This window comes from Acomys minous (assembly GCF_964271855.1).
Source record: "Acomys minous genome assembly, chromosome: 2".
NCBI lineage: Eukaryota > Metazoa > Chordata > Mammalia > Rodentia > Muridae > Acomys > Acomys minous.
The window spans coordinates 136,906,159-136,923,284 of NC_140484.1; the positions used below are offsets into that span (position 1 = coordinate 136,906,159).

Here is a 17,126-nt window from a genome sequence, read left to right on the forward strand (position 1 = left end):
TGCATGTGGCTCCAGGTTCCAGCAGAGTCCCCCAGAGACTGAATCTGTCCCTGCATCTCACTGACTCAGCTTTCACGGTCACTCCTCTCTGTCTCCAACCTGCCACGGTTGAACCTGGTGTTCTCGGTTTCCCGGTTTGTCTTTGGTCCCCTTGTGTTTAACTCAAGGCAACGAAATCTTGACTGCTGGCCTCTGCTGGAACCACTCAGAACTACAATTCGAGCCACCCACCCCCACCCACAGGAGACATTTCCACAGCAGTTCCCAGCCAATCCATCTGAAAAGAGAAGTTTCCCAAAAACAAAAACAAAAACAAAAAAACAAACAAGAGTAGTTTCGCCCAGCCCTATGGCTCCTGATGCCCAGGGGCCTCAGCTGTGGTCAGTTTGCAGGCTATGTCAGAGTCTTAACTCTCTTTCGTGCTGCACACATTCAAAAGTTCCTCTTCCTTCCTACTCTGGTCCTTTTCCTCACTATGCACAGACAGACTGGGACACTGGGAATACCGCTCAGTTGACAGAGGGCTTGTTTGGAATTCACAAAGTATGGGCGCTGATCTCCAGCATGGCGTAAAGATGGGCATGGTGGCGCGTGCCTGTAACCCTAACACCGGTCAGGTCGGAACAGTAGGATTGGAGAAGTTCAAGGACACCGTTGGCTACACGGGGAGTTGGCACATGAAGCCAGCCGAGGCTGCAAGAGACCCTGCCGGGAAAAGAAGAGCAGAGAAGGAGGGGAGATAGGAGGCAGAGGGTCAGAAGGATCAGAGTAAATCAAAGGAAGAAGAGCAAGCAATATAAAGGCCTGTGGTTTGAATTCAGCAGTCGTCTCTGCTTCCCTCGGCCTTGTTTGAGCTTAGGGGTCTCGAAAGAGTAGTTGCTCAGCTTTCAAGGGCTTGCCCTGCTCTTGACGAGGATCCATATTTGATCCCTAGCACCCATAACTGCCTGCAACTCCAGCTCCAGGAAATCCAACTCCTCCCACCTCTGCGGGCACCTGCACCCACGTGCATATACCCGTATACATTCATATACTTTTTAAAAAAGAGAGAGAGAGATAAAATAATAAATACTTGTAAAGTGTCCCTACTTTTCAATGCAAATAAAAAAAGTTTGTTTCACAATCAGTACCCTATGATTCATGTGAAGAAGCCATCTGGTTTATTAGGATGAAAACAGAGAGGTGGGCCGGGCTGGGATAAGTCTCATCAGGGCTCCTTACTGACTGCAGCCAAGGAGGCTGTTTACTTTCTGGGGCTGAGGAAGACTCTTGGCTGCATTCAGTTTGTCTATACTGTTGTAGCAGTACAAATTAGGCCCGTGGATAAGGTACAAGCTGGGACCACTGGAAGAACATGAGTTGGGGCCAAGGGACTTTTCCAAACAAAGGGCCCCGTCGACTTTCTCATGGGGCCAAGAAAGCTCTGTCCACGTCGCCTGAGCTCCTGACTTCAGGTCCAGCCACCATAGCCGCCGTCCTGGGAAGAGGACAACAGACATAACATAGCTTCTATGTCCTGAGGATCGTGAATTGGCTCTTCTTGTGCCCTCCTGGTCTGCTATGCCATGAAGAGTCAGCAGAACAAGACGCCACCCTTTAGCACCCAAAAGCCTCCTCACCTGCAGTGACGTAGAGTCTGGAGGAGCCAGGGCAGGTAAAGGCTGCATCTACAGTCTCTAGGCTGATCCCAGGAGGGCTCCCGAGCTCCTTCTCCAGCCGCTTTGGATAACCACTTACTAGAGTATTGCCTCCCTTTGTCAGGAAGACATAGACTTGAGTGCCCTAGGGGACAAAGGAGAATAATCAACATCGACCTGGATAGCCTTGTCCCAGGTTCCATCTTAAGCTTTACTCCCAATACACACCTGGATCAGATAGACTTTCTCATCCCAGGAAAAGGCTGCATCTACTGTTGAAGGACCCTGAGGCCAGTGATGAGCAATGGGCCAGCTATGCCACCCATCTCGACCAGAGTCCAGACGCCAGTAGTGGGAGCCTATGGGATATCAGAGGTACCGCTGGTACTAGTGGTAAAGGCGTATGAGGTGAAGGGACAGGCAGTGCATGCAGGTTCAAGTCACGAGAGGGATAGAACGCATCCAGAGGCCAAAAAGGAGGAGAGAGCCAGAGAGCAAGAGAGAGAGAGAGAGAGAGAGAGAGAGAGAGAGAGAGAGAGAGAAGAGCTATGTTGTTGGGGCAGGGGGCCTGATAGGCAGCTATGTAGAACAGCAGACAAAGCTTCTGCAAGTGTATGTGATGTACGTGAGTGAGGCATGCACACATGCATATGGAGGAGGACACATGTACTCGTGCATGCAGAGGCCACAGGAGGACGTTGGCTGTCCTATCACTCTCTACCCCGTTGGCTTGAAAACCGTATCTCTCACTAACTCTAGAGCTAGGCTGGCAGCCAACAAGCCCCAGTGACCCTCCAATGTCTGTTCCCCAACCGTAATGGGGTTATAGGGGTACATGCTGGTTTGCCTGACTTTTTACATGGCAAGCACTCTACCAACTGAGATACAACCCTAACCATTCCTTCTTCATTAAACATCCCCCCCCCCAAAAAAAATCGTGGCTCCTATGATCCCAGACTCATCGAGTATGCTACTTACCTTTTTAGCTATCATTTTTGGTCTTATATCTAACAGATCAGAGTCCCTATTTTGTCCTCTTTTCTTCTCTAAATGCCCTTAGCTCCTTTGGTGTTCTCACAAATACCATCTATATGTGGAGGACACCTGTGAGCTCTTTGGCTCAGGCTACCTCTCCTTTGAATTTTAGGCTCAACTTCAGTTGTCTACCTGACACATTCATTTGGTCCTATTTGGTACCCCAAACCTAGCATGTTCCAATTGATCTCTGCCTGCCCCTATCAAACACACACACACACACACACACACACACACACACACACACACACACACTTTCTTTGTTTGTTTGTGGTTCCCCTCCAATGATCCTACACCCTCACCATAGATGCATACTCTCCAGACACCTACATGTTCTTACCATGACATGTGTTCTTAGCTCAGATCCGTATGGTCACAACATGTATGTTTCACTGCAGCTATATTTCTTCATTAAGGTGTGCATTCATGTTGAGCTACATTCCACAGTAATTACATACTTCTCAATAGAACTTGTTAATTACAACATAGCATATTTGTTCAGTAGTTAGAAACTTTAAAAAAAGTAGTTTTTACTTTTCTGTGCCTTTGCCATTTATGCCATTTTTGCTACATATATCTCAGGCTGAATGTAATATGGTTGTTATCTCCCAATTTTAGAGATGTCTTCAGTGTAAAGAGTGTCCCATCATTACCTGCCTTAAGAGTTATATGGGGGCTGGAGAGATGGCTCAGCGGTTAAGAGTACTGACAGTTCTTCCAGAGGTCATGAGTTCAATTCCTGGCAACCACATGGTAGCTCACAACCATCTATAACGTGATCTGATACCCTCCTCTGGCCTGCAGATGTACATGCAGGCAGAGCTCTGTATACATAATAATAAATAATAAAAATCTTTTTAAAAAAGAGTTATATGACCTCAGATATCATGAGATGGCTTTTACCAACTAATGACAAAAGTCAAAAGATGGATCTCTTCATTGGACACTTGGCCAAAAAAAAAAAAAAAATCTCCTGGAAGCTATAGCCTAGGGGTCTAGAGTACCCAATGTTTCTTGTTTCTTAGCAGTAGGGTTCCTGAAGTTAATTAAGGGGTGTCCGGAGTACTCAGAAAGGTGTGTGTGAGAGCAATTGACACAAGGAGTCACAGAGACCCAGGGAGACCCAAAAAGCAAGTGAGAAACTGGAGTCTCAGAAGGACATGCAAGAGCAAGCGATACAAGCAGACATGGGCACACAGAGAGGCCCAGAGACTCAGTGACGGTCAGAGGACTCAGAAGGACAAGGGAAACGTGAGAAATTACTGCGGACAGAGGGCGCCCACAGCAGACCCAGATGACAGGGAGAGGCAGACAGTAGAAGAAGCGAAAGGGAGGCCTGGACAGTGAGAGATAAGGGTGAAAATGTTGCATCTGAGGAGACGAGGGAGTACTAAGCGGAAGTGAGGTACAAAGGAAGAAAATACAGAACATGGTGATGACGGTGGAAGAGCTGTGTCAGAGAAGAGAGGCAGAAGCAAAGGAGCTGGGAGGGTAGACATGGGGAATCTGGGTATCTCACCACTGAAGGCGTAGGTGGCACCACGGTGGTCAGACAGCAGAGCAGACAAGCCGGGATCTGGGCTACAGCGTGAATGCATAGGGTGTGTGCTATTCCCATGAGCAGTTCCATTTCTGCGTCTACCGTGGCCTGGAAGAGAAACAGACGATGGGAACACACACACACACACACACACACACACACACACACACACACACACACACGGGATGGGGGCTCTGGAATCACAGCAGGGTCTGAAGATGAAGAGATAGCTACTGTTAGTAGGAATGTGGGCTTCTCTGTTTGAGGGTAATGGCAGGAATCAGACCTAAGACGTTACAGAGCACAGAGCTAAGGTGGGAGATAAGCAAGCACAGCCAGTATGAATAAATTCCAGAAGGTCCCAGGAGTTAGGGCTTTTTCTCACCTCTGCCAGGGCAGATCATGAAGTAGTCACGGACATCCAGAGGGTATCTCGGAGGCACTTCTCCCGTGACAGGATTGAAGCGCAGGAACTGGTTACCCTGGAAGCAGTAGTAGCGTTCAAGCCACCTCAGAGCCGCAGTGCAATTCCCAACAGCCGGCCAGGAACGTTCCTTTTTGGTTCTTGTAGCAAAGTCCCAGAACCACTTGCGGTTACCTATGGTGAAGAAATTTAAAAACAAAAACAAAAACAAACAAACCATTCAGTGAGGCTAGGTTTATGCATACTTAGGGCTTGCACTGGGGCCCAGGAATATGTTGGCTACAGTGAATGGCTACATGGAGCAAACAAACATAGAGAGCTGAATAAACTGATCCTGCATCAAAAGCCAGCAGCAAGGTGCAGGCGATCAACCCAGTATATACGAAGAGTTGGGCCAAGTCAGAGAAAGAGGAAACAAACTGAAATCTGAAGTAGGAGTTATAAAGCAGACAAGAGACGAAGCCGAAGGCAAATTTGGGATACGGGGAATACTGTGGGGTTTCTGGAGGCAAGGTCAAAGTTGGAAGATAAATAAGGGTTTGGTTATGGTGAGATGTATGCAAAAGGCCAAGAGACAGGTCTGTCCCAAGGGCACGAGGAATACACGAGAAGCGTTAGCCCAGTTACCTTCATTAGAATGTCTTCCACCCCTTGCTCTACTTGACCTCTAGCCTGTAACTGGCTTTTCCTTTTTCATTCCTGCTAAAGCCAACAGTGGCTCTTCTGCTATCTTCATCTGTGTTCTTGGACACACCTTGGAAGAAGAGGACACCTTCACTCTGGCATTCTCCATGGTGACATTCTACAGCTGCATCCAGTGGGTATGGGATTCCAGGAAATTCTTCTTGCAACGACTTCGGATGTCCTTTTTCCTTCTTTTCAGGAGAGTATACCCAGACTTTGTCGCCCTGCGTTCGAAAGCACTGTCTTGGGAACGGGTCACCTCCACAGACACGGCAACCACACACTCTCCAGCTCCACTGCACTTACACAGTGTTCCCTCACAGCCTTATCCTTTTCAGTCCACCTATGTGGGGTACCACGTGCTGCCCCTGGTACACTACCTCCTCTCAGAAAACAAAGTCACCTTACTAATAATGCATACGCATCTGGCTGTGTATAACCAGAGACTCCCTTGGCACACTTAATTACAGCACTCTTATGATGGCAAGCACATCCACGGGGAGTTATTGTCTAATCGTTCACCCATTCACTTGCCCATTTCTTTAAGGATTCATTCAAGACACATGTACTGACTATTACAGGCTGAGCACTATGAGAGGCACTGAGCATCCAAGGAGGGCACGATTCCTTGAAAACAACTAACTGCCACATCCCCAGCGGTTCAGCTACCAAGATGAAAAAACATGCAAGAAGCACATTGAAACTATAGGGGGGATTGTCTAATTATGTCTGGGAAAGTCCCCCCAAAAGTTTCAGAATAGAGAGGAAGTACATGGCTGAAGAGTTGAAAAATGACAGAGAATTTTCCAGAGGACAATAGCATAGAGGACCCTAACGTGTATAGAGTGCTCAGAAGAGACTTTGTGTAACCTTCTGTGATGGTACACACTGAACATGGCTGGGGAGAAGAAAAAGAAAACAAAACAAAACACCAAGGCTGGCTCCCTCATGCCCATGTGCATCCAGCATCCGGTACCCACGTACATGTCGGTACCTTTACTAAAACAGGAAGCACAGAGGAAAAGTTGCTTTGTTTCTTTGTTTTGTTGGGTTTCTCTGTGTAGCCTTGGCTGTCCTGGACTCGCTTTGTAGACCAGGCTGGCCTCGAACTCACAGAGATCTGCCTGACTCTGCCTCCCCGAGTGCTGGGATTTCAGGCGTGCACCACCATGCCTGGCTGGAAAGGTTGCTTTGTAAGAAAGATGCTATATTTCTCTGGGAGGATGCTGGATTTGAGGTATCTGTGGAATAGCTAAGTCACAGATTTTTCAACAAGAAAGTGAAAAGACACCTCCAAAGTTCACAAGAGTGATCCAGATCTGGTACCCAGAGTACAGAGCCCTCAGAGCCATGGCAGTGGCTGAACTCACCCAGGGAGGGTGCATAAAATGTCTCAGAGTGGATCCCCGAGCAACAAACATTTTGGAACTGGTTGTGGTGTCTAATTTTTATGTCAACTTCATCCAGGCTAGTCATATGAAAGGAGGGACCATTAACTGAGAAAATGCCTCAAAAATCTGCCATTTCTTGTTTTGTTTTGTTTTTAAGACAGGGTTTCTCTGTGTAGCCTTGGCTGTCCTGGACTTGCTTTGTGGACCAGGCTGGCCTCGAACTCACAGAGATCTGCCTGCCTCTGCCTCCCAAGTGCTGGAATTAAAGGTGTGCGCCACCAAGCCGGCCTGGGATTTCTTAATTCTCGATTGACAGTGGAGGGCCCAGCCCATTGTGGGTGGTGCCATCTCCGGGATGGTACTCTTGGGTTCTATAAGAAAGCAGGCCAAATAAGCTATAGGGAGCAAACAAGTAGGCAGCACTCCCCTGTGACCTCTTCATCAGCTCCTGACTCCAAGTTCCTGTCATGATTTGAGTTCCTGTCCTGATGTCCTTTGATGATGAACAGTTTTGTGGAAGTGTAGGCCAAACAAACCCTTCCCTCCTGTACTTGCTTCTGGTCATCACAGCAATAGTCACCCTAACAAAGGTATGGGTTAAGAAGAGGGAGTGGAAAGAGCCAGAAGAGGAAGTGAAGCTGTCAGTCAGGGGTACCCCAATTACACACACCCTTAGGCCGGAGGTTAGGAGAAGTTATCTCTTCTTATGGGCAGACAGTTTGCGCTAGGTCTTGGGGCCTCATAAACACAAGAGTCACTTGCCCCCTTGGCCAGGTGCCATCATATTGGGAACAACTTGCCCCACACAGAAACAGGACAAGATATAGTCACAGAAGAATCACAGAAGCCTCTCCTTTCCTCTTCTCTCTCTCTCTCTCTCTCTCTCTCTCTCTCTCTCTCTCTCTCTCTCTCACATACACACACACACAAACACCATGTCACATGGGGGGGGGGGAGGGATGGAGTGTGCTGGTCCTTGCTGATAGGTACAAACTTTCCTCCTCCTGTGCCTTAGAAAGTTTGTACCTATCAGCAAGGACCCTGCTATAGTTTGTATGTGTCCTTCAAGGCTGTATGTTGGGAAGTTCATTCCCACGCCACAGTGCTGTGGGGTGGAGCCTAATAAGATGTTCATCAGAGACCTGCCTCACAGATGGCTTGATATCATTTCTGGTTCAATATGATAATGGGAGGTTAGCTATAAAAGCAAGTTTGGATCCTTCCTGCTCTCCCATGCTCCCTTCCTCTTACCTTGGTGCCATCTTTCTATAGGCTATGATGCACCATGAACTCCCTTGCCAGATACCAGCACTATGCCCCTGGGCTTCCCAAACTCCAGAACCACGAGCCAAGTAAACTACTATTCATTAAAGTTATCTAGCATCAGATATGCTGTTACAGCAGCAGAAAATGGACCAAGTCAGGCGTCGTGCCAAAGAGGCTCAAGGGAAGGACTCTTAATATCGATTCCAGCCCTTTCCTGCCCAGCTCTTCTCTTGACCCAGCAGTACCTTGATCAAGAAGACACTGTCCGGACCATGACGGAACACAGCATCCACTGAACTGACGGAATTCTTCCACCTCTCTGAGATTAACTCCCGGATCCCTGAGTGACCCTTCCAGACATACTCCCCTGAAAAACCAACACACTCTGAGGGATGCAGAACAAACCTTTGGCAGATGGAGATAGTTTCAAGGAAACTGCTATTGTTACACCTGGAAAACCCCTGAGCCCTCCCACAGATGAGGAAGTCTGAGGGAATCATGCGTGGAGGCCCATATATTTCAACCTTAGCCTGTTTTGTTTGCTTGCTTTTTAGACAGAGTCACCCGTGTAGCCTGGGCTGGTCTTGAACTTATTATTCTCTTGCCTCGGGTCTCCCAGTGGTAGGGTTACTAGCATATACCAGCAGGCAGGCATAGCTTCCATCCTACCTTTAAAGAACAGCATGGTCCCATTGTGATCCAAGGTAGCAGCCTCAAAGCTCCAGCTATCCGAGCACCGTTCTGGGTTGGAAAAAATATCAGTAAGATGATAAAATGCAGAGACATAGAAGACAGAAAGACTCAGGAAACTGTGCTCTCACCAATTACATCTGCATCTGCCATGGTCCCATTTTCACCTTCAGCAACATTCCCATGGGCACTAGAGAAAACACAGATAGATATCTGGGTCCATTTGGGTCCTATTCCTCCTCCTGAGCTTGTGACCTAGGTCTGGAAACTGGCCCCATCACACACAAGCCCAGGGCACAATTCTGTATCCCTAATTCCAGCTCTACTCACGAAGGAAGAGGGCTGGCCACAGCAGGAGACCAGCACAGGCCCAGCAACACCAGGATAACTAGTGATACCACTGTCCTAGCCATGCTGAGCTGGAAAGGCCACAGGACAACTCTGGGCATGAGACTGAACTTATATAGAATTGGTAACCGCACCACCCCCCGCTTCCAACCCTATTGGGAAAGATTTGTCTTCCATGACTCTGCTAATATTGGCAGATGACCTCACAGCAAATAAGGTCAAAGTCTAAAAAGAAACCTGAATCCAAGATTCTCTTCCCGGCAGTAGCCTCCACCCCCTTCAGCAAATTTCCAGCTGTGACTAGCCCACATCCTTTGCAACTCTCTCAATCCTGACAACAGGTGTAGGTGCTCTTCAATCAGAACAGGATTGAGTGGTTACCTTTCTGGGGCCACGTTTATCTCTACGAAGGGAGAGAGAAGATGAGGAGGGCATGGACCTTTCCTGTGCATCAAGTCCAACTCAACTAAAGCCTGTGGCTACTCAACAGAGGGCTACTACTTACCTGCACCTTTTAACTCCTCACACACAAATGAACTCCCTCAGAAATATTCAAGAGAACTTTTCAGGGGGGGGTGTGGTACCTCCAAACCTTTTCAGTTTTATCTCTGGACTACTGATTTGGAGATTTTGTCTCTTAGTTGCCAAATAATCCAAACCCTGTCCCAAACTCAACCCCTACCAGAGAGGGGGAAAAAAAAGTTGCAAAAAGCTTCTGGGGGAAGGCCTGACAGTAACAGGGTCCAAAAAGGAGGTGTCTCTTCCCTGTAGTCTCTCTTGATAGTGCCAACTCAGGGAGGGAGAGGCTTTATTTACCTGTCACAGAACACCCTGAGTTGTAACTAGAATTGCACAATATTTACGACTGATTCCCACTTAAATGTTACCTTCTCCATACCTGCCTTCTCGACCAGCTTTTCTGGCCTCTCAGCCGCCCATTCCCTGATGTCACCTACTGCGATTCAAAATAGCTCCCCAAACTACTTATCTGATTGCTTTTTGTTAGTTTTGTTTCTTAAGCAATCCAGGGTTTTCCACATGTTAGGCAAGTGCGCTACCATCCCGGGCCCTGCTCTTGTTTTCTTTTCACTTTGCTGACTTGTTTGTCCTCTTATCATTGAATTTCTGAGAATTTTCCCCCTTCTGAAGTAAGTGGGCATCATTAATGGGGGCATTTTATGACAGGGGCATACTGAACTCTGGGGGTCACACTGGCTTGTCACTGCCCTTTATCTGGTGGTCCTGTTATTCCCCCAAATGTTTAAGTCCCACAACCTTCTCCTTCCTGAGATATTGCCTGTCATTTCCAGTACCTTCTATTCTCATCATTCTCTGGGACCTCTCCCAAAATCTGCCTCATTTCCACCCAACGTTTGCTGCCAGCTCAGTAGAGAATTGTGGGTAAGTACCAGCGTGGCTTCAGTCCGCGTCTCCCAAACTTCTGTTCTTAGTGATCCTTTTACGGTTTCCTCGCGGTCCTTACATCCCTCTACACAACCTTAGCAAGGGCCTGAGAAAACATTCTCCTTTATGAAGTGGTGAGATCAGACTGCATGCTACTGAGCTGCTCCTCTCCACCCAAGATCCCTTTTCCATTCTGCAAAAACCCTTCCAATTGAACACCAGAGCTCCGGGAACTCTGGGCTATGTCACCAGACTTTGGCCATTGCATAAAATGTCCTTTCCTGGCTAAAAATGAACATGTGCTGTTAGTGTCACTCCTTCCTCATGGGTCAGTGGGCAAAGCTAGATTTCCAAAGGATGAAGGACACTCCCACAGCTGAGGCCTAACACCCACATCCTCCCATCACATGGCACCTCTGGCTGCATCTGCACCGGTAGTAGATTCTCCTAGACTCTTTTCTTTTCCTCACAGCCTCGAATACCTTATATAGCCTTCCTGGGATCCATCACTAACTTGTAGGCCAGTCTCCCTCTGCCTAGCAGAGGCTTCTAAAGAGAAACAGCACATGGGCTGGAGAGATGGCTCAGTGGTTAAGAGCACTCGCTATTCTTCCAAAGGTCCTGAGTTCAATTCCCAGCACCCACATGGCAGGTTAAAACTGACATGGCAGTTTACAATCATCTGATGCCATTCTCTGGTAGGCAGATGTACATGCAGGCCAAGTACCCATAGGCATAAAGTACATAAATAAATCTAAAATGAATAAATAAAATGTAGAGAAAGAAAGGGCACAAATTTTCTGGGCTGTGAATTTGGTGCTGGTCACAGGTCATAAATCACAAGCTAACTCTTTTCAGGCACTCAACACAGCATTGGCCTTGATTTTATTCCTCTCACCAGGAGAGGCCACCTGTGCCTGTCCTCAGTCCATTCAGCCCTCCTCCTGCGAGGACCAAGAAGCTTGCTCACAGCTATGCAGAGGCGCCCCCTGGAGACCACGCTGCACTCACACCAGTCCTCCCCCGGCCCCCCCCACCCCACCGCCCCACCCCCTACCTCCTCACCCCCCCCACCCCCCCCCACCCCCCGCAAATCAGCTTTCCAAATTTCCCCTCTCAGTTAGGGGCACATCCTCCTCACTGATCCTTTCCTGCCCTTCTGTAAACCTCCACGAACCAAAGAGGGGATAGAGACCTCAGCCCAGCTTGACTTCTGTGGAAATTCAGCTCCGGAAAAATACAATCATTTCCCTTTTTCTTGGTGCAGTCTTTTAAACTCTCCCAACCAGCAGCTTTCTGACATTCTCCAGGAAAGGCTGAACATAGGCCAGCAAAAGCTTTAATGGCTAGGAAGTCCTCTGGCATTGCAAGGCTCTATATTTAAGCTGAACATTGACCTCATCATCCCTTGGGATAGCTATGTCCAACCTGCCTTAAAACTAGTCTGACTTCAGTCATTCCTCCTGGGACTACTGAGTACTGTGTGTGCTGGGCCTCATGCCTTCACTGTAACTCCTGAACAGAGATTGGATTCTTCCTCTTCTGCAGTTCAAAGGCTTAGGAATAAAGCTTCAAGCAGCTAAAAAAGAGCTCGCTGCTCCCGATCGACCCCTCCAGGAAAAATTTTTTTTCTCTTGCTTTATAATCAATCTTCTAAATAGTTAAATAGTGTAAATAGTCCAGATATTTTGTGTTTTGTTTATATGTGTGTGTGCCTGCTTGTCTGTATGTGTCCTGTATGCATGCAGGTGCCTGGGTAGGCCAGAGGGGGCGCTGGAACCCTGGAACTGTAGTTACAGGCAGTTGTAAGCCTCTGGATATGGAAGTGGGAACTGCACTCTGGTCCTCTGAGATATCTCTCCTGCCCCTAAACCGCCCATTCTTGACTCCCTATGTGTAGAAAATAATTCATTCATATCTACTAGGCATCTGTGCCTGCTGTTGTACTAAGCACTTATTGAAATTTCATTTGATCAAATATATGTTACTCTTGATCCTGTGGTTTAACGTATTTGTCCTCTCCAAATTCATATATTGGAAGTTTATGCTCCAAATGAGGCAGAGGTGGGAGGTGGGACCTATGGGGAAGTTTTTAGGACAATGCGGCTATAAAAAGAGCACGGAGAAGCAGGTTCTCTCTCTCTTCTGCCATGTGAAGAGCAGAGCCGCCTCACCAGTCACCAAATATACTAGCCCCTTTATCTTGGCCTTTCTAGCCTCCAGACCTGTGAGAAGTACATTTCTTTTAAATCGTCCACCTCAGGTGTATTGTTTTAGCTGCACAAATGGATGAGACAGAACTGTTTGTCTTATTTTATGATTGAGGAAAACAACATTAGGCATCATAACTAAATCACAGTAAGCAACTGATGGAGCCCTGATGGAAACTATGGCTTCTTGATTCTAGGGTGTGCTTCTACGTTTATGAAGGGCCACGCTGGTAAATACTTAGCAGCTGTTCTCTAGGGGGACAAAGCCCTGATCTGTAACATTTGCTGACTTCTGTGGTGTAAATTCCATCACAGTTGAGCAGGCTACCGAATGTTTGGAACATGAGGTGAGGAAGAGATATGCTATGCTGGGGTTCTATGTGGTCCTACTCAAGAGATGTAAAGAAACGCCAGGGATGGTGATAAGTAGTAAGGGGTGCTTTTGAGCATCCTTCAGCTTTAGTTTTTTTTTTTTTTAAAGAATTAATTTTAAGGCCACATTCTAAGAGTTTTGGGGGACAGTATGTAGCCCATGCTGGCTTCAAACTCAAGATCCTCTGGCTTCAGCTCACAGGTTAGCTTTGTTGTTGTTGGTTGGTTGGTTGGTTTTTTTCAAGATGAGGTTTCTCTGTGTAACCCTGGTTGTTCCAGACTCAGTCTGTAGACCAGACTTACCACAAAGTCAGAGATCCACCTGCCTCTGCCTCCTGAGTGCTGGGATAAAAGGCGTGCACTACCACCAGCTAACAGCTCACATGCTTACAACCACAGATCCCTCAGAAACCTCGGTGTCCATCAGCATGGAAAAGCTACATAAACTTTTGGTAACGCATATTTTTAAAAACTCTATATGCACCTTTGACAAAAAAAAGCTAAACAAATAGCTGAGCATGGTGGTAGATGCCTTTCATTCTAGAGAAATAACCGATCAGGGTGGCACATGCCCTTAGCTCCAGCACTCAAGAGGCATATCAGGAAGATGTGAGTTTGAGGACAGCCTGGCCTATATAGGGAGTCATGGTGCATGGCAACAGTTTAATAACGGCTGGATTTTGGCAACTAGATCTCAAAGTCCCTGGCAGTCAGTTCTCAATAGGCAGTAATGAAGGAGCTTCAGAATCCACCAGTCACCATAGGATCTAACTGTGCAGAGAACTTTTTTTTTTCTTCAGTACTGGAGAATCGAATATGGAATCTGACACTAGGCAAGCATTCTACCACTGAGCTATATAACCCCAGCCCCGGGATAAGAGTTTTTGTTTGTTGTTGTTTCGAGACAGGGTTTGTCTGTGTAGCCTTGGCTGTCCTGGACCAGGCTGGCCTTGAACTCACAGAGATCCACCTGCCTGTGCCTCTTTGAGTGCAGGGATTGCAGGCATGCATCACTGAGCTTGGCTCCAGGATAAGGGTTTTATCTGTTTGGTTTTTTTTTAACCACCACTGTATCTTCAGCACATGGAACAATGCCTAAAATACTGTATTACATAAATATTAAATCCTGTGAGTTTTTCTTTCTAATTATACATGAAATGTGTATATCCCTGGCTCTTTAATAGTGCAAGCACCATGTTTTCTCATCGGCCCACTGAGATAGCTTCCCTGCTTCTCCTGTTCCTCTGAAATCAAACAATCTGCCCCTCTTCATCAGTTCTCATGTCCACGGTGACCTCCAAAAGGATACTCAAGGTTAACTCTTCTTGCTAAAAAGACTTACACATCTGAGCTTTGTCATACCCCAACCCCTTCTGCGGGCTAGGCTGGCCTGGAACTTGCTGTGTGGACTAGACTCTTGAACTCATAGAGATCCGAGTGCCTCTGCCTCCCAAGTGCAAGGATTAAAAGTGTGTGCCACCATGCCTGGCTGTTTTCTCATTCTTACAATACCTTCCTTAAAAACAAGGATCCAACGGATGGAATCTTTTCTTGTACAGCATACTTCACACATCAGCATTTGCTTAAGACAGGATCTGGCCAGGCAGTGTTGGTGCACGCCTTTAGTCCAGCACTTGGCAGGCAGAGGCAGAGGATCTCTATGAGTTCAAGGTCAGCCTGGTCTACAGAGCAAGTTCTAGGACAGGCAGGACTACACAAAGAAACCCTGTCTCGAAAAACAAAACAAACAAAAAAGACGGTCTGGTTGTATGGCCCAGTAACGTGGTATATGTAGTAGACTGGCCTCAGGTAAAGCAATCTGCCCACCTCACCCTCCCACAAGCTGAGAACTCAGCCTTGTAAAGATAAGACCATACATTGTCTGTTTTTGTCTTTTGGGAACAGAGTCTATGTCCTGGAACTCCTTATGTACACCAGCCTGGCCTGGAACTCACAAAGATCTTCCTGCCTCTTGCCTCCTGAATGTTGAAATTAAAAATATGCTCCACCATGCCCAGTTGTTTTGGTTTGTATTTTTTTTAAGGTGCGAATATGGTATTAAAAATACATGTCAGCAAAATGTTTATGTAACTATTCTGTGCCGATGGACACCTAAGTTTCTCTGGAATCTGATTTCTACTAAAAAGCTGTGCTAAACATTTGGTGAACACACTCTTTTTGTATTTGTCCAATTTTTCCCCAGCCTGGAAGGCAACAGATAATTTAAAAGCACTCAGTCTTCACCAGAAGCAGTTTGGAGATGTTAACAGCTTTCTTTCCCACTTACATTCTTCGCCCACATCCCTCTCCAGCCACCAGCTCACGAGCCGCCTCACCCATCCCTGGTGCTCAAGATCTCTCGTGCTTTGCTGTTAGGCTTGGACCTAGATTTTTGCCGTAGCTGGTCATCCAACTCAACTCTCAAATCTTCAAACTGACTCCTGTCCTCTCTCCAACCACCAAACCCATCAAGGCCTCCTCTTCCAGGAAGCGTCTGCTTCCTTTACTCAACAGTCGCTAATCCTTTATCCATTCGCTGCTTCTTCAGCAGGCTACTGACTAGGAGGCTTTCCCAGTTTACCCTATTTAACACTATTTCTGTCCTTGTACTTTATTTATCCCCTCACACTTGAACTCAAGTTGTCATTACACATTTAGTTCTTTGTCGCAACATGTCTCTTTTTCCACTAAACTGTAACCTCCATAGGGACAGGACCATATCTTGTTTTCCCAGGGCCCACGGATCTTTCTGACCAATTGTTCCGAGTAGTTAAGTGTCCAGTAAATTTTTAATAGATTATGACTCTGCGGGTCACACGTGGCCGTAGTGCAGTGATTCTCAACGTGTGGATCACAACCCCTTTGGGGGCTGCATATCAGATATGTATATGACAGTAGAAAAATTACAGTTATGAAGGAGCAACAAAATCATTTTAGGTTGGAGGGTGGTCACCACGAATGAGGGTCGCAGCGTTAGGATGGTTGAGAACCGCTGTCCTGGACTATCACTGAATGAGCAGGACTTGGGCTCATGCAGGACCACAAAATAACTTTGTGACACGCTGCCTGTCCTGATGAAGGGTTTGTAGTGATGCCCCATGCATGTGAAGATCATTTGAGTGACACCAACTGAACTATGACATGACCTCCATAGTCAGGTAACCATTTATACCTACCGAGCCTCAGATCAGAACTAGATAGGAAATACCCAGGGTGATGGGTCTAGGAGGAACTAAGTGGCTTCACTTTGAGACATCTCTTGCATGGCTTAGGAAGCCTGCCTAATCTAGAAGCCAGCTCTAGAGTCCTGCTCTCTGGCTGGCAGAGGAATGATTTAGGGCTCCCCATGCAAGGGAGGTCACCCTTATTGTCACTTTACTTTCCTCTTTTGCTTTTTAGGCATTCCAAACGAGATTAAGAATAGGAAATTGGAGCTTCCACTCTGCACCCCAGCTGGTGCTTTGCTCAGAATGGAGAGAAGGAACAGATTCTGCTGATACTGAGTGCACTGGCTCTTTTGGATGACGCATGGAGGATGGAGGCAGCGCTGCTCATAATCAGAGCCAGATGTGTAGGCCTGGAGAGAACACTGCCCTACAGCTCCTGGAAATGTGGCCCTCCTCCTGCCTACTGGTTCTCAATGGTGATGGGGAGGACCAGAGAGGCAAGTATAACCAAGGAACACACCCTTGACCTCTGCAAAGACTTTGCGATGTTTGTGGCATCTCCTATCCGAGGCCAAGGAATTATGCTGTATTAGACAATTCTCTCTCACATAACCTGTCATGACCAACCTTTCAAGATGCACTACTCTTCAAATCTTGTGTACCTTCTCTGCCAATCATCATGCTAGGTGCAAGGAGCACAAGGTGAAAAAGATCTGTTAGGAGAAAGACGGCAGAAGATCCAACTCTGCTCTTTGGCCAGCAATGTGACCTCTTTCCCTGAGCTTCAGTCTCCAGTGGAGAAAAGAGAAATTATAGTTCCTACCTCCCAGGCCATTGAATACTGTTTTGTCTGTGGGATTAGCGGTCCTACCCTGAGAGACTAGAGGTCTGGAATGCAATGTGAAACCTCTATCCCACTGTGGGGAAAGGGCAGCAGCCTTGGAACACAGCAGTGGGA

At 47.1% G+C, this 17,126-nt stretch overlaps 1 protein-coding gene across 1 annotated transcript; it reads right to left on the reverse strand.

Annotated features, from left to right (window-relative positions):
- Positions 1-1,136: 1,136 nt before the first annotated feature.
- HPX (hemopexin) lies at positions 1,137-9,142 on the reverse strand. Its single transcript, XM_084769082.1, has 10 exons — positions 8,998-9,142; positions 8,799-8,857; positions 8,647-8,718; positions 8,223-8,344; positions 5,391-5,544; positions 4,598-4,810; positions 4,192-4,320; positions 1,866-1,996; positions 1,620-1,782; positions 1,137-1,477 (listed from the first exon to the last, which is right to left on the reverse strand). The coding sequence occupies exons 1-10, from the start codon at positions 9,114-9,116 to the stop codon at positions 1,218-1,220; spliced, it is 1,422 nt and encodes a 473-aa protein (XP_084625208.1). The 5' UTR covers positions 9,117-9,142; the 3' UTR covers positions 1,137-1,217.
- Positions 9,143-17,126: the final 7,984 nt, after the last annotated feature.